The 26,458-nt window shown below is 31.1% G+C and overlaps 1 protein-coding gene across 5 annotated transcripts in view; it reads right to left on the bottom strand.

Annotated features, from left to right (window-relative positions):
* The window catches only part of LOC130444997 (uncharacterized), a 111,708-nt gene that overhangs the window by 54,321 nt on the left and 30,929 nt on the right, over positions 1 to 26,458 (bottom strand). For 2 of the 5 annotated variants that reach the window (XM_056780433.1, XM_056780434.1), the window contains exon 1: positions 910 to 1,123. The exons of 2 other annotated variants lie outside the window; for them this stretch is intronic. In XM_056780433.1, the coding sequence (XP_056636411.1) occupies positions 910 to 943 (34 nt within the window). In that variant the 5' untranslated portion in view covers positions 944 to 1,123. Of the gene's footprint in view, positions 1 to 755; positions 1,124 to 26,458 lie in introns of those variants that run through there. One more of the 5 variants, XM_056780435.1, reaches the window with a different exon arrangement.

The following is a 26,458-nucleotide window of genomic DNA, read 5'->3' as shown; positions in this document are numbered from 1 at the left end:
GAAGATTACCAGCGCCCAGATCGTCCTGTGACTTTCAACAGTGACTAAAATCAAATCGTGCGTTCAACCAAATCGAATGAGCAACCATATGATTCCCGATGCTGTAAACGCCGATGAAGAAACATTTTATACCATGAATTACACACGACAAAAGTCTGTGCGAATTTGGTGCCAAAAAATCTGACTTCTGACCAGAAGCTCTAGCACCAACGGGTCTGCTGAAATTCCTTTGGAAGATTAGAGAAGAACTGCTTGGATAGGAACCCGATTTGAGTCGATGGAAGCGGTAAAGCAAAAAATGGCAGAGCTCTTAAAGACCTTCACCAAAGAAGACTTCCAGCACTGCTTGGATCAATGGAAAAAACGTATGAAAAGGTGTGTGGCGATGGAAGGGGAGTATATTGAAGGGGAACATTCGAATGTAGAAAAAACCGTCAGAAAACATGTTTTTTGAAAAGTATTGACTTTCAATAGAAACTTCATAGAACAAAAGTTGCTTGGAATTAGTTAATTTATCGATTTATTTTTCATCTTGCACCAGGGGGAAAAAGGGTGGAAAAAGAAGGAAAGTAGAACCTGGATCCAAATTTTTATGAAAATCGGTGCTGTATTCGTACTTTTTGATATATCCTATGAAAAAATTGATAAACTAAAAGAAAAAGTTAAAGAATTGTATGAAACTCTTTGGAATTGCGTGGAATTTAAAATAAAAATTTGTTTTTCTAATTATCTATCAACCTCCACCTGTTACTTACTTTTTGTTTCTCTTTATTGGTTTCCGTTTTAAAAATTTTACGTGTCCACTCAACACACCTATCGTTTTATTTTCACTACATCCCAAATACAAACTTAGAAAAATACCATGCAAATACCAGATATTTCAGATTAAGCAATATTATTAAGAAATACCTTTGAAATCCGTATATCCGTTATTAGTACACATTTTGTCACGTTTTTACAACTCAATTATTTACAAACATCAAACAAAAAGAGTGCAACGCCGGACGATATTATATTGCATTTTATCGAAAAATTTACTGTCAAAATTAATAAAAAATGACAAGATATTACTACGAAACCGATAAACGACCAACGTAGACTGACGAATCATGCCTCTTACTGCAATCTAAAACTTAAACATAGTTGCCAGCTCTGGTTAAAAATCCTATAATATTGTATAAATTAAATCACACGTGTTTATTATTACAAAACCGGATATCACAAATTTCTATCACAAGTTGATGTCAAAAATAGAGAAAAAAATGAAAAATTCCTAAAATACACACGCTCCCAATTGTTTTAATGTTTATGGAACACGTAGAAAGAGAGAGATTTAATAGCCATTTTTGGGTAGGCCGAGGGACATTTTTTTATATAGAAAGTTAGTCCTGATATAAGATTTGCTCTTCTACATTATTATCATTAAAACAAAACGAGAAACCATCAGCAACATCTAATATTGAACAAAACGAGCAAATGTTCAATATTATATAAAATATTGAACAAAAATTGATGTAAAAAGTTATTTTTTTATAAGAATAAGTGTATTTTTGGTATTAGGTTCAATATAATCGAAAAATCGCGTATTTTGAATTTTCCACGTTACGTTGAGTTAGGTTATGTTAAGTTAGGTTAGGTTAGATTAGGTTAAGTTCGGTTAGGTTAGGAGATTATGACTATAATCGCATTGATGAGAAAGAGTTAACCCTTTTATAATATTTCTTCTTATATTCACGGTAATAAACATTTTAAGCTAAGTACAGGGATTGAAGATAACTGCAAATGTGCGCTCGATGCACGCATTCCTACGGGGCGGGGTTGTGACTTTTTATTCTATTTTCCAGGTATTGACTTGTTTGACCAATATATGTAGCTTCACAGTTATTACAAGGAATTTCATGAACAATTTTATTGTTTTTTGATTTTGGCGTTATTAATTTTATTATAGAAACGTTTATACAATAGATTATTAAGTTTATTGCAAATTTTTAAATCATATTTCTTGAATAAATGTTGCGAGAGATCATTTACGAAAGGAAGAGATATAAATTGGTGATTATTATCATTTTGTGGGTTGTATTTTCATGATTGTATAGATTCTTAGTAAATGCTTTCAGATATATCAGAAGATGTTGAAACATGAGGAAAATCAACAAAATTTTTAATTTATGTTAATTATATATTTTAGTTATTTCGAATTTGTTCTAATATGAACTCATAGCATCATTTGTTTAAAAAATTTCCACTCAGAAATTAAATGCATTCAGCGTATATTCACATAAATGTTTTTCTTTGCAATAACATTCAAAATAATTGAAGATCGAATAACACGTTTAATGATTCAGTTTTTTTGTCATAGTAAAATACCAATTTTATCAAATAAAAATTTTGTACTACTTACTAAACATTTTTTATTTACGAAATTTGAGCAACAATCGAAATTTATTCATTAATGTATCCGAAGTTTTATTTACTTAAAGAAAAAGTGGCAACGTTGTAAAGTTAATGCGACTTAGTGGTAGCGCTCTCAGTTTTACAGACAGGCGCGTTACTCATGGATGAATCACCTTTTTAGGACTGTAATTGTCGTCAATTCCAAACAACTTATACAGAGTCAGTTCATTATCTTCTTCGTACAACTGATTTTGACCTTGATCAACGCATTCCGCGAAAAATTCAATAATTATGGGAAATAATTTTCAATACTCCGCATTTAATGTTAGATAAATTAAATTTTCTTTAAAAAATGTCTTCCTTATATATGAATATAGTTTATTTTGAAACTAAACGCACATTTCGTGATTATAGATCTTTGCAATGACTACTTTCGAGTGAAATATCTTCCAAAATTGGTTAGTTTAGTTAATACACATACTATATACACAGGTTCATCCTTTATTGAGTGGAAAACTATATGATAAGAGATGGGATTTCGAAAATGAGCAATAGATTTGACGTAGAATTTTTCAAAAAATTTGTGAAATTGACAATCACACCGACCAGTATATGATGCAACGTGTTACACAAAAATTACGTGTAAAATGCATTAAGCAATTTGTATGCATCAATAAATTTGATAAATTTTTGAAACTTGTACAGAAGAACATCAGCTACAATCATCAGCAACAAAACTGGTGATCTTCTGGCTCTAAATCGCCATGGTAGATGGAAAACCTCCTAACCAACCGTCGACATTTTGTGTAGCACGCAACATAAAATGGTCTACAACTTCCTGTACATACTAATTTATTTTCAAAACTGTATTAAATTTACCTTAAGCTTTATTTATTTGAAAAATAAATACTAACTACGTTTTTATGTAGTTTTCGAAATTGTCGTGTACAACGTGTGTAAAAAATTCCATTTCACCCTTTTTCATAACTTTGTAGTACTTTTTAACCTCATATCTTCAACTATAATCAAAATTTTTCAAGAATTTATCGAGTTAACAAGAAAGTATTTCTTTGTTCTATTACGTTAAGAAAATGTATAAATATGGTATGTGAAATACATTATCGTAATCAAATCAATCAATTACATTACATCTTAAGTTGTAAATTGCGTGGGAAATAAAGATGTTTAACTAACATAACGTCCTTCGAACATCTCGCACATAAATCGTTCTTAGAATAACTGAGAATGGAAGTCGATCTGTAAATTTATTTATATAAGAAAAAAATGTATTTTCAGAATCTTTTCATTTTCAATAGTACCAGTCTATTCAAATATTTTATCTGTTGCTTCGTGGGTTTTGTCCATTATTATAAACACGTTTATTTAAAACGGAGACTGCTATAGATTGTCAAAGCAACTCTATAAATCAAAATCCCATATTAAATATAGGTATAAAGGGCATTTAATAAGTTTGGCAAAATCAACAACGGCACTTCAGTGGTATAAAATAAAAATACGAGGTCTGGTTATTAAATAACGTGACTGCGCGTCTAGAGGGCACCCTAGACAGCTGGGATAAAAAACGAGTAGTGCATTGGGTATCTAGATATCTCAAATTTCTAGTAAAATTGAAAAAAACTCCGACTGAGTGTTATAAATTGTTACAATAAGTCTACGGGGATAATTCTCTATCTCGTGCGCGTTTTTGAGTGTTGTAAGCGCTTTAGTGAAGGCACTAAAGATAATCAGCGCACAGGTCGCCGTGTGACTGTTTCAAAACGGTTAGAAAAAATTTACACAAAGAATTACACATGACAAAAGTCTGTGTGAAGTTGGTGTCAAAAAATCCGACCCCTGATTAAAATATCTTGATTCAGATTTCCTTGAGAGGTTTGAAAAAGATCTACTTTAAAAGGGACCCGATTTGAGTCGAAGGAAGCGGTAAAGCAAAAAACGGCAAAGCTCCTGAAGACCATCACCAAAGAAGACTTCCAGCAATGCTTCGATCAATGTAAAAAACGTATGGAAAGGTGTGTGACAAGGAGAGGGAAGTATATTGAATATATATAATTTTTCGTAACCAATCTCGTTATTTAATAGCTAGACGTCGTTGATGAGTTTGATAAAGTTTTTGACCATCAATAATAAGAGACAATACCGAAAATGGCAATAATAACACCAATACACAAGAATGGAAGAAGAATGCAGAAACTATAGAGGTAGAGCGCTACAAGATACAACCCTCAAAATTTTGTTCAAAGCCACAGATAAAAGATTGAGAATATTTGGAGAAAACTTGGTCGGAGACTACCAATACGGGTTTAGATCTGGAATCACAAATCACATTTCCATTCTGAAGCAAACGTAAAGAATGGAGTATGAATATCTTCTTCTTCTTCTTCTTCTTCTTCTTCTTCTTCAACGTATTGTAGTTTCCAACTTGTTATCCTTGAGATGTTGATGTCCACGAATCCATCCATCTTTTGGAGGTTTTCCTAAAAGTTGTCGTGTCCCTGGTTTACCGTCTCGTGCGATCTTTGCTAATCTTCCTTTGGTGATCCTGTCCACGTTTTCGTAACAAGCTCTTCTACGTTTATGTCCCTATGTGATTATGTCTTCCACCTCACATTCGTGTCTTATGTCTTTGTTTCTCTTTCTGTCTCTTACTATTTTCATTTCTATTGTTCGATTGATGTTTTTAGTTCTTTCATTGTCCGCTCTTGTTTCTATAGCATATGTCAATATGGGTTAGTGGGGGCGGTTAGTATATTTTAACTTTTGCCCTTTTGTTCATAGTGGTATTATCCAGATAATGTCGCGGAGTGCGCCTGATATTCGGCTGGCTTTGTTTGCGTTTGAGTATGAATATGATCTGCCAATTTACTCATGCTTCATAGATTTCCTGCGAATAGAAACCTTTTGTACAGCATTATGAACAATATACAATCAATAGTTATTATTTTCGTGCTAGCATTCCAGGTTTTTTTCCCTTGGTAGCGCTTATCTATTAAGGAAATGTCGTGATGGAAACTTTCGCTTTGATCGTCAGTTACAACACGCGAATTCTCGGGGAATAAATCAAGATGAGAGTGCAGGATATGTATGTACATCTGAAAGTTCTGTAGAAAATTATGAGCTCATTTTAATGTAAGTTTCAGTTAATGTAAAATTCGGTTTAGTTTCGTATCAACAACCATATGGTAACTCAATGTCAACCACTCCTCAAAAAATTATGGCGATGGTGTTGTAACTAATCAATGTATGCTTAAATTGCGCGCATTTTTGCCTTCGGGCATAGACTTTCTGACTCTTCAATGAGATATTAATTTATTAATGCCATTTTGGGAACTAAATTTTTCAGGTGAATGGTCAACGAAGGTCGTGTGTAGGATTATAAATTATTCTATTAAAAAATAAAGTTTCATTTCAGACGTCGAAATATAAAAACAAACCAAACAAGAATTGTACATTTGATGATGATTCTTAGCTATTGAGATTAAAGGCAGTTTCTTTCAATTCAAATTACTAGTAGGTATAATCAAAGTGTATCGGAATCCCACAAGTGACTCTAATTGTACAGTCATTTTATAGACCAATAAAATATTAACCATTTTCTTTTACTCACTCTAAAGACAAAAGTTTCAGTTTAGGGAGTTTGATAAAAATTTAAAAAACCGCAACTTTTTACTTAGTTTTGACCTTTTTTTGTTAATTGTTTTCTAATTAGGTAAACTTTGTATATTAATGTTTTCGTAGCTAATGCCCATTGTCCTTTTGAACCCCCCGCGTAGATGCTATGGTACTCCCTAGGCATACCTTCTTCAGCGTCTGGATCGGTGGTTTCGGGACTTATAAGTGATTTTTTTTACTCGCCTTCTTCTTCATAATATTGTCGTTTGCGCTAGCTCCAAATCTGATTTTCTTTCAATTATTATCTTTATAAACGTATAAACACTTCTTGTCCTCACAAAAAGTGGCTTAGGAAGTAGTCAGTTGAACGATGTTCGATGCCTACTCATTCACGATATTACCTTGTTTCGTTTTCCCATCTTCAACGTTATTTTTAGAGTTCTTCCTCTGGTTCTACATTTACCTATATTATACTTCTTGACGACGGTTTAAAAGCGTTTATAGTTCAAAGTAATCGGCAGCAAGGGAACCGTTAAACCTTCAGATGCGCCCCACTTACCAGAGGCCGATGTCGTGCGCTTCTACTTGAACGCTTTCATGTCTTAGACAAGTTGTGAGGTTTGCCCAGATGGTTAAACCTACTAGAGTGAGTACAATACCCTCGCAGATAACGTGGTCTGCAGTTTCGGCCTCCTCCATGCACCAACGGTACTCCGGATCATCGGTGATGCCCATGGTGTGAAGATAGTGTCTTAGATATTTGAAAGCGTGCAAAAAAATTCATGATCTCGTGTTGCAAGATCGAAAAATGACGAATTTATAAATATTTAGAGATAGTTGTCTCTTACACCATCTAGTACAAGGCGAACTGGCTGTTTCGAAAAATTGAACTTATACAATAAATAAAAATAAATTTCTCTAATTTGACGTTTCGACTTTTCTTCAAGTCTTTATCAAAATATTTTGACGTTCCTTTAAGTGTTTATCAAAATATTTTGACTTTTCTATAAGTCTTTATCAAAATATTTTGACATTTCTATAAGCATTCATCAAAATATTTTGACGTTTATTTGAGACTTTATCAAAATATTTCGACTTTTCTTTAAATCTTTCTCATAATAGTTTGACGTTCCTTTAAATTTTAATCAAAATATATTGACGTTTCTTCAAGTCTTTATCAAAATATTTTGACGTTCCTTTAAGTGTTTATCAAAATATTTTGACTTTTCTTCAAGTCTTTATTAAAATATTTTGACATTTCTTCAAGTCTTTATCAAAATATTTCGACATTTCTTTAAATCTTTCTCAAAGCATTTTAACTTTTCTTCAAGTCTTTATGAAATATTTTGATTTTTCTTTAAATATTTCTCAAAGTATTTTGACGTTTCCTTAAGTCTTTATCAGAGTATTTTGACTTTTCTATAAGTCTTTATCAAAATATTTTGACGTTTCTTCAAGTCTTTATCAAAATATTTTGAGGTTTCTTCAAGTCTTTATCAAAATATTTTGACGTTTCTTCAAGTCTTTATCAAAATATATTGACGTTTCTTCAAGTCTTTATTAAAATATTTTGAGGTTTCTTCAAGTCTTTATCAAAATATTTTGACGTTTCTTCAAGTCTTTATCAAAATATATTGACGTTTCTTCAAGTCTTTATCAAAATATTTTGAGGTTTCTTCAAGTCTTTATCAAAATATTTTGACATTTCTTCAAGTCTTTAACAAAATATTTTGACGTTACTTCAAGTCTTTATCAAAATATATTAACGTTTCTTCAGGTCTTTATAAAAATATTTTGACGTTACTTCAAGTCTTTATCAAAATATATTAACGTTTCTTCAAGTCTTTATCAAAATATTTTGACGTTTCTTCAAGTCTTTATCAAAATATATTGACGTTTCTTCAAGTCTTTATCAAAATATTTTGCGGTTTCTTCAAGTCTTTATCAAAATATATTGACGTTTCTTCAAGTCTTTACAAAATATTTTGAGGTTTCTTCAAGTCTTTAACAAAATATTTTGACGTTACTTCAAGTCTTTATCAAAATATATTAACGTTTTTTCAGGTCTTTATAAAAATATTTTGACGTTACTTCAAGTCTTTATCAAAATATATTAACGTTTCTTCAAGTCTTTATCAAAATATTTTGACGTTTCTTCAAGTCTTTATCAAAATATATTGACGTTTCTTCAAGTCTTTATCAAAATATTTTGACGTTTCTTCAAGTCTTTATCAAAATATATTAACGTTTCTTCAAGTCTTTATCAAAATATTCTGAGGTTTCTTCAAGTCTTTATCAAAATATATTAACGTTTCTTCAAGTCTTTATCAAAATATTTTCAAGTTTCTTCAAGTCTTTATCAAAATATTTTGAGGTTACTTCAAGTCTTTATCAAAATATTTTGACGTTACTTCAAGTCTTTATCAAAATATATTAACGTTTCTTCAAGTCTTTATAAAAATATTTTGACGTTACTTCAAGTCTTTATAAAAATATTTTGACGTTACTTCAAGTCTTTATCAAAATATATTAACGTTTCTTCAAGTCTTTATCAAAATATTTTGACGTTTCTTCAAGTCTTTATCAAAATATATTAACGTTTCTTCAAGTCTTTATCAAAATATTTTGAGGTTTCTTCAAGTCTTTATCAAAATATTTTGACATTTCTTCAAGTCTTTAACAAAATATTTTGACGTTACTTCAAGTCTTTATCAAAATATATTAACGTTTCTTCAAGTCTTTATAAAAATATTTTGACGTTACTTCAAGTCTTTATAAAAATATTTTGACGTTACTTCAAGTCTTTATCAAAATATATTAACGTTTCTTCAAGTCTTTATCAAAATATTTTGACGTTTCTTCAAGTCTTTATCAAAATATATTAACGTTTCTTCAAGTCTTTATCAAAATATTTTGAGGTTTCTTCAAGTCTTTATCAAAATATTTTGACATTTCTTCAAGTCTTTAACAAAATATTTTGACGTTACTTCAAGTCTTTATCAAAATATATTAACGTTTCTTCAGGTCTTTATAAAAATATTTTGACGTTACTTCAAGTCTTTATCAAAATATATTAACGTTTCTTCAAGTCTTTATCAAAATATTTTGACGTTTCTTCAAGTCTTTATCAAAATATATTGACGTTTCTTCAAGTCTTTATCAAAATATTTTGTGGTTTCTTCAAGTCTTTATCAAAATATTTTGACGTTTCTTCAAGTCTTTAACAAAATATTTTGACGTTACTTCAAGTCTTTATCAAAATATTTTGCGGTTTCTTCAAGTCTTTATCAAAATATTTTGACATTTCTTCAAGTCTTTAACAAAATATTTTGACGTTACTTCAAGTCTTTATCAAAATATTTTGACGTTTCTTCAAGTCTTTATCAAAATATTTTGTGGTTTCTTCAAGTCTTTATCAAAATATATTAACGTTTCTTCAAGTCTTTAACAAAATATTTTGACGTTACTTCAAGTCTTTATCAAAATATATTAACGTTTCTTCAAGTCTTTATCAAAATATTTTGTGGTTTCTTCAAGTCTTTATCAAAATATTTTGACGTTTCTTCAAGTCTTTAACAAAATATTTTGACGTTACTTCAAGTCTTTATCAAAATATATTAACGTTTCTTCAAGTCTTTATAAAAATATTTTGACGTTTCCTCAAGTCTTTAACAAAATATTTTGACGTTACTTCAAGTCTTTATCAAAATATATTAACTTTTCTTCAAGTCTTTATAAAAATATTTTGACATTACTTCAAGTCTTTATCAAAATATATTAACGTTTCTTCAAGTCTTTATCAAAATATTTTGACGTTTCTTCAAGTCTTTATCAAAATATATTGACGTTTCTTCAAGTCTTTAACAAAATATTTTGACGTTACTTCAAGTCTTTATCAAAATATATTAACGTTTCTTCAGGTCTTTATAAAAATATTTTGACGTTACTTCAAGTCTTTATCAAAATATATTAACGTTTCTTCAAGTCTTTATCAAAATATTTTGACGTTTCTTCAAGTCTTTATCAAAATATATTGACGTTTCTTCAAGTCTTTATCAAAATATTTTGCGGTTTCTTCAAGTCTTTATCAAAATATTTTGACGTTTCTTCAAGTCTTTATCAAAATATTTTGACGTTTCTTCAAGTCTTTATCAAAATATATTAACGTTTCTTCAAGTCTTTATCAAAATATTTTGACGTTTCTTCAAGTCTTTATCAAAATATATTGACGTTTCTTCAAGTCTTTATCAAAATATATTGACGTTTCTTCAAGTCTTTATCAAAATATATTGACGTTTCTTCAAGTCTTTATCAAAATATTTTGCGATTTCTTCAAGTCTTTATCAAAATATTTTGACATTTCTTCAAGTCTTTAACAAAATATTTTGACGTTACTTCAAGTCTTTATCAAAATATTTTGACGTTTCTTCAAGTCTTTATCAAAATATATTGACGTTTCTTCAAGTCTTTATCAAAATATTTTGTGGTTTCTTCAAGTCTTTATCAAAATATATTAACGTTTCTTCAAGTCTTTAAGAAAATATTTTGACGTTACTTCAAGTCTTTATCAAAATATATTAACGTTTCTTCAAGTCTTTATCAAAATATATTGACGTTTCTTCAAGTCTTTATCAAAATATTTTGTGGTTTCTTCAAGTCTTTATCAAAATATTTTGACGTTTCTTCAAGTCTTTAACAAAATATTTTGACGTTACTTCAAGTCTTTATCAAAATATTTTGCGGTTTCTTCAAGTCTTTATCAAAATATTTTGACATTTCTTCAAGTCTTTAACAAAATATTTTGACGTTACTTCAAGTCTTTATCAAAATATTTTGACGTTTCTTCAAGTCTTTATCAAAACATATTGACGTTTCTTCAAGTCTTTATCAAAATATTTTGTGGTTTCTTCAAGTCTTTATCAAAATATATTAACGTTTCTTCAAGTCTTTAACAAAATATTTTGACGTTACTTCAAGTCTTTATCAAAATATATTAACGTTTCTTCAAGTCTTTATCAAAATATATTGACGTTTCTTCAAGTCTTTATCAAAATATTTTGTGGTTTCTTCAAGTCTTTATCAAAATATTTTGACGTTTCTTCAAGTCTTTAACAAAATATTTTGACGTTACTTCAAGTCTTTATCAAAATATATTAACGTTTCTTCAAGTCTTTATAAAAATATTTTGACGTTACTTCAAGTCTTTATCAAAATATATTAACGTTTCTTCAAGTCTTTATCAAAATATTTTGATGTTTCTTCAAGTCTTTATCAAAATATTTTGAGGTTTCTTCAAGTCTTTATCAAAATATTTTGACGTTTCCTCAAGTCTTTAACAAAATATTTTGACGTTACTTCAAGTCTTTATCAAAATATATTAACGTTTCTTCAAGTCTTTATAAAAATATTTTGACGTTACTTCAAGTCTTTATCAAAATATATTAACGTTTCTTCAAGTCTTTATCAAAATATTTTGACGTTTCTTCAAGTCTTTATCAAAATATATTGACGTTTCTTCAAGTCTTTAACAAAATATTTTGACATTACTTCAAGTCTTTATCAAAATATATTAACGTTTCTTCAGGTCTTTATAAAAGTATTTTGACGTTACTTCAAGTCTTTATCAAAATATATTAACGTTTCTTCAAGTCTTTATCAAAATATTTTGACGTTTCTTCAAGTCTTTATCAAAATATATTGACGTTTCTTCAAGTCTTTATCAAAATATTTTGCGGTTTCTTCAAGTCTTTATCAAAATATTTTGACGTTTCTTCAAGTCTTTATCAAAATGTTTTGACGTTTCTTCAAGTCTTTATCAAAATATATTAACGTTTCTTCAAGTCTTTATCAAAATATATTAACGTTTCTTCAAGTCTTTATCAAAATATTTTGACGTTTCTTCAAGTCTTTATCAAAATATTTTGATAATTTTTCAACTTTTTCTTAGTCTCATGTAAAGGATACAAAATGAAATTCATGAACACTGGCGAATTTAATCAAGATAATCAGATATTTTGATCAAATTATTGCACTAACATCACTATTTGACAAGTGTGCAGAATTTGAACTGAATTTGATCATTCAAATCGAGGCCAAAAAGTACAGTTATACATATACAAGTAAAACTAAAAAGTGTATAAACAAAGACATAATCTAAAAACTAAAGAATATGTTTTATTGAAATGTGGGGCAATTTTATTATTGCATTAGACGACAGCGGTTTAGTTTTTTTTATTTTCATAAGAACTTCCATTCATAAGCGATTGTAAAGGAAATGTAACACATTAAGATAGTAGAAAGAAAGATAACCTTTTTGTCATTTACCATTGTACTTAAAAGAAAATAAAATCTTACATTTAATGGCTATCACTATTAATTTCATTCGAATTGACTCAAGAGAGTTATCAGCTGCCACCTTTATCAAAAACTGGGTCTGTTCCCACGAATTTTGTTGGTGAAATAACGACGCGCCAACTCGGAACGGGAATATTTCAGGTAAACGAAAAGGTAGTTCGAGTACATGATAGAACTCGTAATTCATTAAGAGTATTACCTGGAATTTAGTATATAATCCGTTGGAAAATCGAAAAATTAAAACCTAGAATTTATGGTGGGGTGCGAGGAGCGCACGTGCATCGATCACACTCGAATCAGAAAGATCGTTCGACGAAAACGCAAGAAAATTGGATCTGCCCAAGTGAGTCCTAGAAATGGGCGAACATAATTATCATATCGATATCGCCCGTACACGACAGGAGCTCCATCTGTTGCCACCGAAATAAAGTTTGTGAATGGAATCGATTTTTCCTTAAAGAAATAACTCGACGTGTTGTGTATTATGGCAAAATCGCTGAGCTACTTCACTATCTAAACCATTTTCATGGACTCCCGTTTACGATTGTGGACCCAAATTTTTGTCACGCCCAATGTAGACCCACATCGAATCTCCGTAGACCCCTGGTGGTCCACGTGGACCATTTTGAGAATCACGGACTCAATTTATATGTAGTGGGAACGAACCTTCTTTAGTTTAATATGAAAGGGTACATTGAGGTAATTGCGTTAGGTTTAAAAAAATTAAAATCTCCACTGACAGTACTATTTAATTTAAGTATTTAATTTATATTTCACTTATTTATTAGACACATTTACAGCTTGTCGTGAAAATCTACGTATATATGTCATCAGATGGGAATGGTATCAATAAAAACCGCAAACAACGTTGACGAATACGGTTCAGGTGTAAATATTTTTTAGTCATACACATTGTCCGCCAAAATATTCCGAATGAATTAAAATTTTTCGCATTCTTTACCAACACAACTTATGTTTATTAGAAACGAGGCTCTCTCTGTTTATTTCTGGACGTCACGGACCTAGAGAAGTTAAATCTGGCAACCACCATCTTAAAGTAACGAGCTCTAACTGCAGTTCAGTAGTTGCTGATCTATTGAGCACCCCCCGAACTGTTTACCACCCAGATAGCAACGACTTTGACAAGTGAGCTAATTATCTGAAGGATATGCAGCTTCCATCTTCTATTTTAAAGGAATGTGAATGTAAATACCTTAGCCTTTGTACTTTGCTTCATTAAAGGACAATTTGAGATGACTTGGGGTCAGACCTGGTTCTTGCTCAATGTTTTTTGTATACCTACTATTCTATGTTCATCAATTTTTGGAAATTCACAAAAGGTTGTGGTCCTATGAAAGGAGCCTTTATTTGCCAGGTGATCACAGAATGAATAGTGATATTGATCTTATTTTGTTTAAATGAACAAGTCTTGACCGGTTCCAACGCGCATTTGGTGATGCAAGTCCTTTAGTACCTTCAAGGTCCATGATTTATTTTTCTTCTACTCATATCCGATGTTTCTGTTGCCCCAACAAAAGGATGATGTCCAAGATTGATCAGTAAACGTGATCAACGACTTACGGGCTCAGATATAGCAGCTCAGATCAATGAATCGGTCTGTGAGTACTTGTACAATGAAAAGGAGATTGAGAGAAACTGGCTTCTTTCAAGACGTCAAAATAAGGTTGTAGAGGGATTGAAAACATAAAAATTGCATGCATGAAGAGTGGGAAAGAGTTTTATGGAGTGACGACTCAAAGTTTGAGGATTTCAGGTGTGCAGGAGAAAGGAAAAACGACTATAAAAGAAGGCTATTGAAGGATATTGAAGAAAAATATAGAACAATCTGGCCAGTCAGCAAAAGCTTTTGGCCTGTAGTGAATAGCTCCGTACCCACAGATACTGGTAGATAGTCAAGAAAACGTTGGTGACGAATTTTTATGTCATTAGTAGCGTTTCCGAAATGCTGATGAAGGGATTAACCTTGTCCACCAATTTAAATCCGTTATTATGTCACTATAAAAAATTCTGATATTATTAATAGCGTTTAAAATATGTGGTCTTGACAACCCCGCCTATCAAATAATCGTCCTCTGCGACAATGTCCGTCCTACGAAGAAAATTTGCATCTTCATTTTTGCTGAGTAGAATGAAAGAAACCGTAAGCTTTAGCTACGCTTGACAAGAAATTGTCATTTGAATATAGTTGGAATGTCTTTTTGATACACTAAATTATTTATATTACAAAGTTTTTGACCTTGGAATAGTAAATATGTCGAGAATATGATGTAATAATGCGAGAATTAATTAATTTTCGTCACACAATTAACTGTAATTAAGGCCTAACAAAGCAAAACTTGTGGCTTGTAATTTCGCTCACCAAACTAAAAACTTAATCTTTTATTATTACAAATTAGTACGAAAGCATAAAAAAGAAGATTGAGGTAATTTTTGCTTGAATTAAAATAAAAACGAAAATAATAGTATTAATAATCAATAATAAATTAGAGAAGACAAGTTTCACAGTATAGAAGGCGTTCTGGGAGTTTGTGAAAATGATGGAAATCAAAACTTATATTTAAGTATATTTTCAAAATTATTTCGCAAAATGGTTCCATAGACCGGCCCTGTCCAGCTACTATGGAATTTAAAATATTAGGCGAATTCGCGCGACGCCTTTCTTATACTATTTATAAATGGCGGAACTCGTTTGATGTTTGTTTGTATATAATCTATTTGCATAATTTCTTCTGAATAATTTCTAAGAAAGCCTATTTATTTATTTATTTCCTTTTGTTCTAGAACTTTGTAGAATTTTATTTAGGTATATAAATGATTTTTGTACACGATGTTAAGTTAGTTTATAATAAATAGTCGTAGTGAACTACTGAAATTAGCGAAGTAATCGAAGTAAGTTAATAAGTTAGTTAAGTGCATCGTATTTAGATAAAAAAAAGAGAGAAAAACATTATATTGGTGTCAGAAGTAGTAAACTGTGAATAAATAGTGACATAAACATGGCCAAGAGACTCAGTGACAGAATTCAAAGCCGAACTTGAGATCGCGAAAGAAGTGGGATCTGGTTCCCGATAAACGTTACAATATACATTCGAACATTATGAATTTTTAATGGATGATCACATAAGTCCATGTTGTGTGTTTGATGGAATAAATAATCAGGGCGGCTCATGCTCAATGGTTAACAAACCGTAACTTTTAGAGGGACAATCTTAAATGAGCAAAGAGGATTTTTTCAATCGATTTTTCAACAAAAAAGTACTCAATTTTTTTTCTATGGCCGACGGTTGTTTTCAGTTGTCCACCCGGTATATGAAAAAGAAACTCTCGACTTTAATAATGACATGTATGAACTTTAAGGGAAGTTATTCTAATTATTTGGGTAATAAGTTTACAGTACTAATTTTGATATAAAAATTTTTGAGAATAGTGTACAAATCTTGTATTTCGACTTTACAATCACCCACGTTACGAATTATGTCAGACACTCCACCCACATTTTGAGTACTGCAACAAAAGATGAATGAATGAAAATGTCCCTAGACAGCACGTCAAAACTGATCCTATTATTATAATGAAACGCATAATCGTATATTATTTATTGGTCTGTTAATTCTCATTATTATGTGCACTGCCTAGGTGACAATGATACAGTTGAAGGGGAGTGTTTTTGAACGTGTGTATTATCGTTATACAGTGTGTCTACTTAAGTTGAAACCATATGGAACCAAAACTTTTTTATTAGTGGTTTTAGGAAAAAATGTTATTCATGATAAAAAGTTCTACATGGTCCAAAAGTTAAAATGCAACCATCAGATATCAAATTATTACAGCAGTATACGAGGTTTGTCAAAAAATTCGTACGAAAGTATCTTTTTTTTTCACAATTCAGAAAAATTTTATAAAGTAAATTCGTTTTGATTTAAAAGTTATATTCAAATATGCAATTACAGCCATTTATTATCAAAATTTAGGTTTTCTGATACAATTTATGTTTCTTACCTGTTAAAACTTTGATAAAGTTTCTATTTATACTGTTTTTGAACAACCTTGCAATTTACATACAAATGCATAATAATTATTTATATATTGAAAAATCCATACAAAGAATATTTGGAGTAGTTTTCTTCAGAATGAATCTAAATGGTCTACATCATCAAATGGTCCTCGCTGATAAACCTACTGTTTTAAGTAGCTCCATAAAAAAATCAAGGGGACTCCAATCAGCAGACCGAGGAGGCCAAAAAATATATGAACACCTGTGCATGTGAGTTTCAGTGAAATATGATGTAAAATAGTTAAAGCTAAAAAAATTGCACTAAAACTAATGCCATTTCATTGAAATTCAAAACTAGACTTATTCCTTGTACCAAATACTTTATTTTGATGTTATTCACGACAATTCAAAAGTTTGGCTTATTAGAAATACATAATTTTGAAAAAAATGAGCATTTAATAATACTTTTTGTTTTTGATTTTTTAAAAAAAATTTTCTGTTCATTTTTTCTCAATAACTATAAGAGATACAAAAACAAATAAACAGTCGAATCAAAGCATTTTTTATGAAGATTATTCTGCTTTTTTTATTTTTTTGGATTGCTTTTCCACAGCCCTTTGACCCTTTATTAATAAAATGTGGAGGATCTGAAGTCCTTCTAACATACATAGGCTTGTAGCCCTGAAAATTACCTTTAAAATGGTTTTTTGTAGGATATGATAGCTCCGAAATGAATGGAGTTACATAAAAAATAAGAATTTGAAATTTTCTTGTGAATTATAGAATATGAAAAAGTTTCAAATTTTTGCACACGGATTTTTTCTGTTGATGCTAAGTTGCCTGTAGGTACATTTAAGAGTACCAAGAGATGATATACTCATAATCTTGATAAAGGGGTGGTTCTTAAGGGGTGTCGGCGTGTAGAGAATGAAAAATCACTTCGTGTTTGTAAAATTCACTTGAATATCAAAAGAATTCAAAATCAAAACATTAACAGTCATTAAAAAATGTTTTTTTTTATTTTTTATCAAAGGGGTGGTTCTTAAGGGTTGACATGGTATAGACAATTAAAAATTACTCCCATTAGAGACCAAAAACTCAAAAAGAATTCAGTCATTAGATTTATTCTTATTTTATTATCTGCAGAAGGGTAGTTTTTAAGGGTTGAACAATAAAAATCAATAACCAATTAAATTTTATTAAGATGCTATGAACTTTTCACAGTAAAAATGAAATTGCAATATTTTAAATAAGATTTTTTCCTATATTATTTTCATCAGAAGGGTAGTTTTAAGGGTTGATACTTCAAAATATATAAATTTTCTGTTATACAATATATTAAAATATTTATGCAGCATAAATGAAAAAAATTTTAATTGAAAAAAAGTAGGAAAAACTATAATATTGGTATTTTTCGATAAGGGGTGGTTTTCAACCATCTGCACACATCACCACCATGTAGATCTTGATATTGAGGGTAAGATGAGCTTAATTCTAAGTTTTCAAGAAAATCGGAGCTGCATTAAAGATTTTTTGACACCATTTTGAGCTTGAATGCTTACACCACGACCACCAACAATGGCACTGTATGGTTCCCAAACAACAGCGAGTTTATAAAAAAAGCTACTTTATACATTAACACAGTATAAATTATAAAAACGATGAATAAATGAATTATATATAACTAATTAAATCAAAAATTATCCCAACGGTATTGAGTGCAGTTTCTGACACCAACATATGAACGAAAAAAATCATCTGGAAACGAATTATCGCCTTTGGTTACTAAGAGAGGGCAGACCACCAACATAATGTGAATGCATGCAGTTAGGTCGTAAAGATACTACGCCCACACGGTCTTGATGTTGATAGGCCTACATAAGTAGAAAGAACCTGAAGCATCCGAGACTGGATGAAGTAAAGTTCAGTTCATTATCATTCACTTATTATAAATTGGTTCACACAACTTCTAAGAATCAAAAGAGGTCTGTTATAATTTGAAGTGGTTAAAAATATATTATTAATCGGTCTTTTTAAGTGATTGTATAAATAAACTGAGTAAATAAAAATATAAATTTATCTATCTATTTATCAAAGAAAAATGGTAAACCAAAACTTAGTATAGTTCTTTCAATATTAATTACAGAAGACAGTTATACGAGGAACAATCAATATTTCATAAATATGCATGGCACTCATACCAAATTAAGAAATGAAAAACAATGTTTACGCCGCTTTAAACATCTAACAAACCGTCAGTCCACGTGGACTCGTCTTCTTCATTATTTACCAATGAAAACATTGAATCGTAAACATAAATGCATTTATATTGGACGAAGCTGTCGGAAGGCGTATGTACACAATTTCTTTCGGACATCGAAAATATAATTGGCGCAGTCATTCGTATTCGTGCGGTCGTGATTTTTTCCGAATACTGCCGAAAGAAAAACCGGCTAATTATTTTAATAGTACAGCACGAAATCTACGTTCATCGAGAGACAGGATTTCAGAACACTGAAGATGTTTGAGAAACCAGAGAAGTAAGGAAATGAAGAAAGAAGAGGACAAGACACGAAAAATTCCTCCGTTATTTTTCATTCTCAAGGACGTAGGAGTTACGTAAAAGAAGATTCCAAAACTTTCTAAAAATTAAAGCACATAAGGACCAAATTAGATAAACAACTGTCATTATTTATTATAAATAGGATTGTGGTAAATAATAAAATAATGAATTGTAGTTAATTCGCTTGTGAAATTAATTCTATTCATACAAGCTTTGTAGAATAATTATTATTTATATTAATTATTATTATAAATTTTCGGACATCGAAAACTGGCGCAGCCATTCGGATTCGTGCGGTCGCGATTTTTTCCAAATAGCACAAAAAGAAAAATCGGCTAATTATTTTAATACTACAGCACAAAATCTACGTTCATCGAGAGACAGGATTTCGGAATATTGAAGATCTTTGAGAAACCAGAGAAGTAAGGAAATGAAGAAACAAGAATACGAAATTGAAGAAATAAGAGGACAAGACATGAAAAATACCTACGTTATTTTTCATTCTTAGGGACGGAGGAGTTTACGTGAAAGAAAATTCCAAAACTTTCTAACAAAGCGCATAAGGATCAAATTACATAAACAACTGTCAGCACTGTCAGCATTAATTTTATTATAAATAGGATTGTGGTAAATAATAAAATAATGATTTGTTGTTAATTCACTTGTGGAATCAATTCTGTACATACAAACTTTGTAAAATAATTGTAATTTCGGGTTTATTAAATTTTTAGACATCGAAAACTGGCACAGCCATTTGGATTCGTGCGGTCGCGATTTTTTCCAAATAGCACAAAAAAAACAGCTATTTATTTTAATACTTTCATCGATGGACAGGACTTCAGCACACTGAAGATTTTTGAGAAACCCGAGAAGTAAGGAAATGAAGAAAGAAGAATATGAATTTGGAAAAAGAAGAGGACAGGACATGAAAAATACCTCCGTTATTTTTCATTCTTAGGGACGGAGGAGTTTACGTGAAAGAAAATTCCAAAACTTTCTAAAAATTAAAGCGCATAAGGATCAAATTACATAAACAACTGTCAGCATTAATTTTATTATAAATAGGATTGTGGTAAATAATAAAATAATGATTTGTTGTTAATTCACTTGTGTAATCAATTCTGTACATACAACCTTTGTAAAATAATTCGTGCGGTCGCGATTTTTTCCAAATAACACAAAAAAAACGGCTATTTATTTTAATACTTTCATCGATGGACAGGACTTCAGCACACTGAAGATTTTTGAGAAACCCGAGAAGTAAGGAAATGAAGAAAGAAGTATATGAATTTGGAAAAAGAAGAGGACAGGACATGAAAAATACCTCCGTTAGGGACGGAGGAGTTTACGTGATAGAAAATTCCAAAACTTTCTAAAAATTAAAGAACATAAGGATTAAATTACATAAAAAATTTTCGGAGAACGAGGTGTTCACGTGCTGATCACGCACTGATCATCTTTTTATTCACTTTTTATTCATTTTTCTTTGATAAATAGACTTTAGAAATGAGAAAAACATTATATTATACAGTTCTAAAGAAAAATATCAATCATTTGTTCGAACTATTCTTTAAAGACATTAGCATTCATATCCACGTGGTAGTCGCTAGTACGAGTAGATTCGAAAGTCAATAAACCAACTTTAACAAAATAATTTGAACTGCTAATTTTTACTAATATCTGTATGAGTTGCTTTCTCTATAGTGGATGAATTATTTGGAAAAAGATGTCTTTTATCAAAATTTAACAGATTTTTCAAAATTAATTTGGTATGTGATCCATAATTCATCTTAATAAAATATATTTTTTCTTTAGTTTCTCATTTATTTTATAGATTTGTCCATTCTCAGGCTTATGGTTATAAAAGACCAATAAAAACCCTAAAATTAGTATAACCTCAGGTACGTTTAAGTACAAAAATTTTAAGTAATTAATTCTTTAATAATATTTAAAATGCCCATACAAAGTTTTACATTAGAAATTTAATTTTATTACTCTTTCGTTCATATTAGTTAAATGCCACTCAAGTATAAGGAATTTAGATTGAATTCCAACAGTGAAATTTGTTTTTACATTTACAATCGGTCATCAGCAACACCTATTGGGCATTAAAATTATTGACATTTAATCGGAATTCAAATGCAATTGCAGTGCAGTATTTATCTTGATCGGATTGTTTTCCGCAATACCTAACATTTAGAAAATAACAGTTATTCCTCTTCACCAAGAGTAAAAGTACAGCTATCATAATAATCTCTTGCAACACCCTTAGGTATAAAAGTTTAGGTCTCAGAGACGTATTGGAAAATTTAGTAATCTGAATGTCTCATTTGATTTCAAATGTATCCTTAAGTATAAAGTACACCAATTCAACATTCGTGTTTTTTTAATAATACTGAACGTAGTGCCAGAAGTGCCTAAGATATTGAATGTCTTCGACAAACAGTGTTAAGAAGTCCACGCCTTCGAATAAGTAACAGATCCGTGATTCGATATCATCCGTATAAAATAGAGGTCCCAGCGTCTCAGATTTTGTGAGGTTATGTTTGCCAGGTTGGAAGAAAATGATAACCAAAATAACAACTCTCAGGTACTGGGCCGAGGAGAGCCCTCGGTACTTTCTCACACCTGAACTTCACCGCTTTCAAGTTAATGAAAATGAATGCGGGGAAACGAGGATATCGTTTGGCCCCCTCGGTCTCTAGACCTTACTGTCTGCGATTTCTTTTTTTTTGGGGTTTATCTAAAAACGAAACTATTTAGAACTGATCAACCCAGGACAATCCCGGTCTTCAAACAACGAATTCGTGACGAGATTGCAGCAATACCTGATAATATACTGCGAAAAGTTATTCAAAACTTTCAGGCTAGACTCCATGAATGAATTTTTAACATTATCTATCAAACGGTTACTCCTTTATTTAATTATACCTGCCTTCCTATGTCTATCTACAAGTCCCGATTAGGATCGTTATTTCGAAAGTATCAGGGTGCATCAGCACTTTATTTTGAAACCTTTGGATTATTTGGGTTTGCTTTCGCTAATACATCCCCATAATTGAATCCCGTAGGTCCATGATTTCATGATTTGTTCATATATTGTTTTCCCAGCAACCAATACAAATAGTTGTATTTTTCTAATCGAAGGATGTCACTGATGTATAAGAGGTAAAAAAGTGCCCCAAGAACATTACCTTGTGGTACACCCGCGTTGATTTCCTTTAAGTTTGAGTAAGTATCTTTCTGCTTTATTCCGAAGGCTCGTTCTTTTATATAGGACTCTCATAGTTTTGCATATAGGTTAGGCAAGAATTTATTCAGTTTGTATTTGAGCCTTTCATGTCAAACTTTGTCAAATGCCTGAGCCACGTCTAAGAAAACAGATTTTTTTCTGTGTACTTGGTCTATGGTGAAGGTATTTGAGTTGAAGGTATTATAAAATATGAAGACTAATAATGTTTCAAAAGACAAAGGAACTTTATCACACTAATCAACTGAAAAATAATGATCAGAACTTCAAGTATTAAATGACAGCCGATATATACTTTCACTTGTGTAGTGGGCAATTAGTAAAAAAATATTAGATTGGATGTATCGGATTCGCAAATCACATAGTCCTGATAACTTGATTTGAAACTTTCGCAATTGAACGAGGATAAAAACTTGAATAGCGCCAACGAGGCGGCTATAGAATCAGTTATCAGACGTCTTTCGATTTGTTTTTAGTTCCTTCTTCTGTTTTTTAAGGTTTGAATGATCACAAGATACGCTAGAATAATTTTAATAAATATAATTAAGATATTTCTTTACATCTTATGTTATAATTAATGGAATGAACTATTAGAAATGCAAAGAGAATGAAATATCAGGATTTTCTATAATAATAAAATTGATATTTCAACGAAACATTAATTGTTGGATGCATTTGAAAACATTGAAATTGTTGAATCTCCAGTGCACTGGTTGGAAAATTTACTATTAATACGTAGGGTAGTTTACCTTCAGTCTCTGAAGACATCAACTTTGATATACGAGGGTTGCTACTTAAGTACTTAATAACCAATATACAGTGCTTTTCAGATAAAAGTATCCACCTTTAATAACTTTTGTAATACTGGTATTTAGAAAAAATCCAAAAACACGTCAATTTATGTTGGAAGGGGCAAGCATTATGGCTTATTTAAACTTACTGGAAAAGCCACCCCCTCACCCCTAGCAGCATCCCCTTTATTTTTTTAAATTACTTGTCATATTTTTTATGTAAAATTTGGATACTCCCCTTTGAGCTGATTTCAAAAATGTATAATTCTTGTAGGTTAAAGTGGTTAGTTTATGAGATAAACAATTTTTCTTTTAAGAGCACAAATTTTACTTATTATTTACTTTCACCTTATTTGCCTGTACTAAAATGAGTTGTACAACAGTTCAAACTCTTTAATCTTTTTAACTGTGCTATTTATTATGAAGTTACAATAAGTGTTCAAAATGAGTACCATTCACTTCCATACAATGGTATAATCTATTTTGAAATGCCTCTCTGACATTGCTTAATACGGCTGGATTTAATTGTCGACATTCATTTTCTATCCTCTCTCGTAAATCATCCAGAGATTCTGGTTGGGTAGCATAAAGTTTTGTTTTTAAATACCCCCATAAAGAGAAGTCTAGGGGTGTTAAATCCGGTGACCTAGGTGGCCACTCCATCATCTGCCCCCTTCTACCTATCCAACGAGCGGGGAATGTTTCGTTTAAAAATTGTCGGACAGGCGTAGCATAGTGTGGGGGAGCTCCTTCTTGTTGAAATACCAGTAAATCTTCGGAAAGGTTATCATCATTTTCTATTATTGTTGTAATACGTGGGTCAACCCCTTCCCTGAGTCACTCAAGATATGATTCACCATTTAAATTTCCGTTGATGAAGAAAGGTCCGACAATGTGGTCACCTAGGATACCACACCAAACGTTTAACTTTTGGGGATGTTGTGTATGGAATTCACGCATAATATGTGGATCATTTTCAGCCCAATATCTACAATTATGCCTACTTACTAAGCCATTTAATGACCATGAGCATTCATCAGAAAAGCAAATATTGTTTAACAATTGTGGATTATTATTGATAATTTGCGTCATTGATTCGCAAAACTCTAGACGACGATCAAAATCATCTTCACTCAACTCGTGCACCAACTTAACTTTGTATGGGTGGTACTTGAATTTATGTAGAACTCGGAAAACTGTAGAAGATGAAACACCGATCGCTCTACTTATTGTTGACAACGATTGGGGTTGTTGAGCCTCTAAGCTGACTTGCCCTAAAATTGCCACTTGGATTGCTTCGTTATTTACGAGTCCCTCTCGCTTATGCACTTTATTGCAAACAGACCCTGTTGTGGTAAATTTCTCCATCAGTTGAATTACATACTTATGAGTTGCATGTCTTTCGTCATGTAATTCGTTAAATATTCTAGCAGCAGCTCTTGCACAATTATTATTTTGGTAGTATAAACCTACAATTTCAATTCTTTCTTGCAAAGAGTAAACCATTTCAGAGAAACAAAATAAATAATGTATCAAATTACACTATCAATAGTGACTACAAATTCTAGTTGACAATGTCAAACTTTAATAAAAAGTAGAGTTTTTTGTTGTTTGGATTTTTTAAGTAGAATAAATAGCACAGTTAAAAAGATTACAGAGTTTGAACTGTTGTACAACCCATTTTAGTACAGGCAAATAAGGTGAAAGTAAATAATAAGTAAAATTTGTGCTCTTAAAATAAAAATTGTTCATCTCATAAACTAACCACTTTAACCTACAAGTATTATACATTTTTGAAATCAGCTCAAAGAGGAGTATCCAAATTTTACATAAAAAATATAAAAAGTAATTTAAAAAAATAAAGAGGATGTTGCTAGGGGTGAGGGGGTGGCTTTTCCAGTAAGTTTAAATAAGCCATAATGCTTGCCCCTTCCAACATAAATTGACGTGTTTTTGGATTTTTTCTAAATACCAGTATTACAAAAGTTATTAAAGGTGGATACTTTTATCTGAAAAGCACTGTATATAATTGAATATTTGGCTTTATATATTAATATTATCCATTCTCTTTCCGATTGAGTTACCTCCGGCAGATTTCTCACCAATTCGATGTTTTGACTGTTCGAAAATGTTTCTATTTGAACTGATGTCGTGGTGGTGAATGATTCGTCTTCTTTGATTGATTTTCCTCATTTTTTCAAGCCTTTTGGCAAACAAACGATGGTCTACCATCCACAATTGACGTTGTTCTAATGGAACTCAGAGTGATTCATGCGAAAATATTTGAGGTTCGATCGGCACGTTGTTAGTTCAATCCATGTGGAAAGTCATAGAAAATTATCGCACGAAAATGTTTGTGATTCAGAATTTAATTTAGGCCCATCTTTAAAGAGCTCTAAATTCTTATAAAACTAGCGAAAAATTTGTTAAATCAATAAATATCGACTTAACTAGTGAACCAAAATTTGTTGCTGTAAGTACTACCGAAAATTAGAAAAAACAACAATTTTTTATACTAGCAGTAATTTTCTTGACCCAAGCTAGCTTGAACTCGACTTGTAACACAGGAGAGAAGATTTAGTTGTTACATTAAAAAATGTCCAAATTAGCCTAAAGAATCGATTTTTAAATGTGGTCCATTCAAAATAATTTTTAAACTACTCTACGGATCGATTTCAAAAACTTGTCAGCTCTTAACCTCAAAAAACCACGTCGATCGACGTCAGTCTCGTCGAAATTAGTTTGCGAGTTATCGTTGGAGAAAGAAAAATCGAAAATAAAGTTTTTTTACCTAACCTAACCTAACTAACTGGAAGTTATTGGTTTCACCTCGTTTTTCGAAAATCGAGTTTCCCTCAGATCTCGAAGTTTTGAAGTTCTAGGAAGCTTTCTTGAATATATACGCGATGATATCCGTATGTCTGTAAGTGTGTATGTGTATGTATGTATGTAAACCTCTCATATCTTTTGAACAACTTGACCGATTTGATCGCGATTGGCGCCATTTGGAAGAGCTTGACTGGACTTTGATTTTGAATATAATTTGGACCAATTCGGATTGGTAGATTTCGAGAAATCTCAATAAAACTACGAAAAATTTTTTTTAAAAGTGGTTTTTTTAAAATAAATTTTAAACGGCTTTATCCATCGATTCCAAAAACTAATCAGCTCTCAACATCAAAAAACCACATCAATCGCCGCCAAGTTGGTCAAAATGGATTGATTCGTTCGTGCTACCAAGGCAGAACTTTTCGTTGAAGAAGTGCAAGCCTGTGGAATCAACTACCAAGACATTACAACCTACAGAAGTTCAAGATCAATAACCTCTGGAGCTTGCCGAGCTGTTTAGCATAATCCTGTAGTTCTTACAACACCTACTATACAAGCAGACGTGGCCCATGAACATCAATTTCGGCTGCAGGCTCCCAGAACTTTGGTAAAGTGCAAGCCTGTGGAATTAG

The sequence above is a fragment of the Diorhabda sublineata genome, chromosome 6 (assembly GCF_026230105.1).
Source record: "Diorhabda sublineata isolate icDioSubl1.1 chromosome 6, icDioSubl1.1, whole genome shotgun sequence".
NCBI lineage: Eukaryota > Metazoa > Arthropoda > Insecta > Coleoptera > Chrysomelidae > Diorhabda > Diorhabda sublineata.
This window is presented reverse-complemented; position numbering and strand designations above follow the sequence as displayed.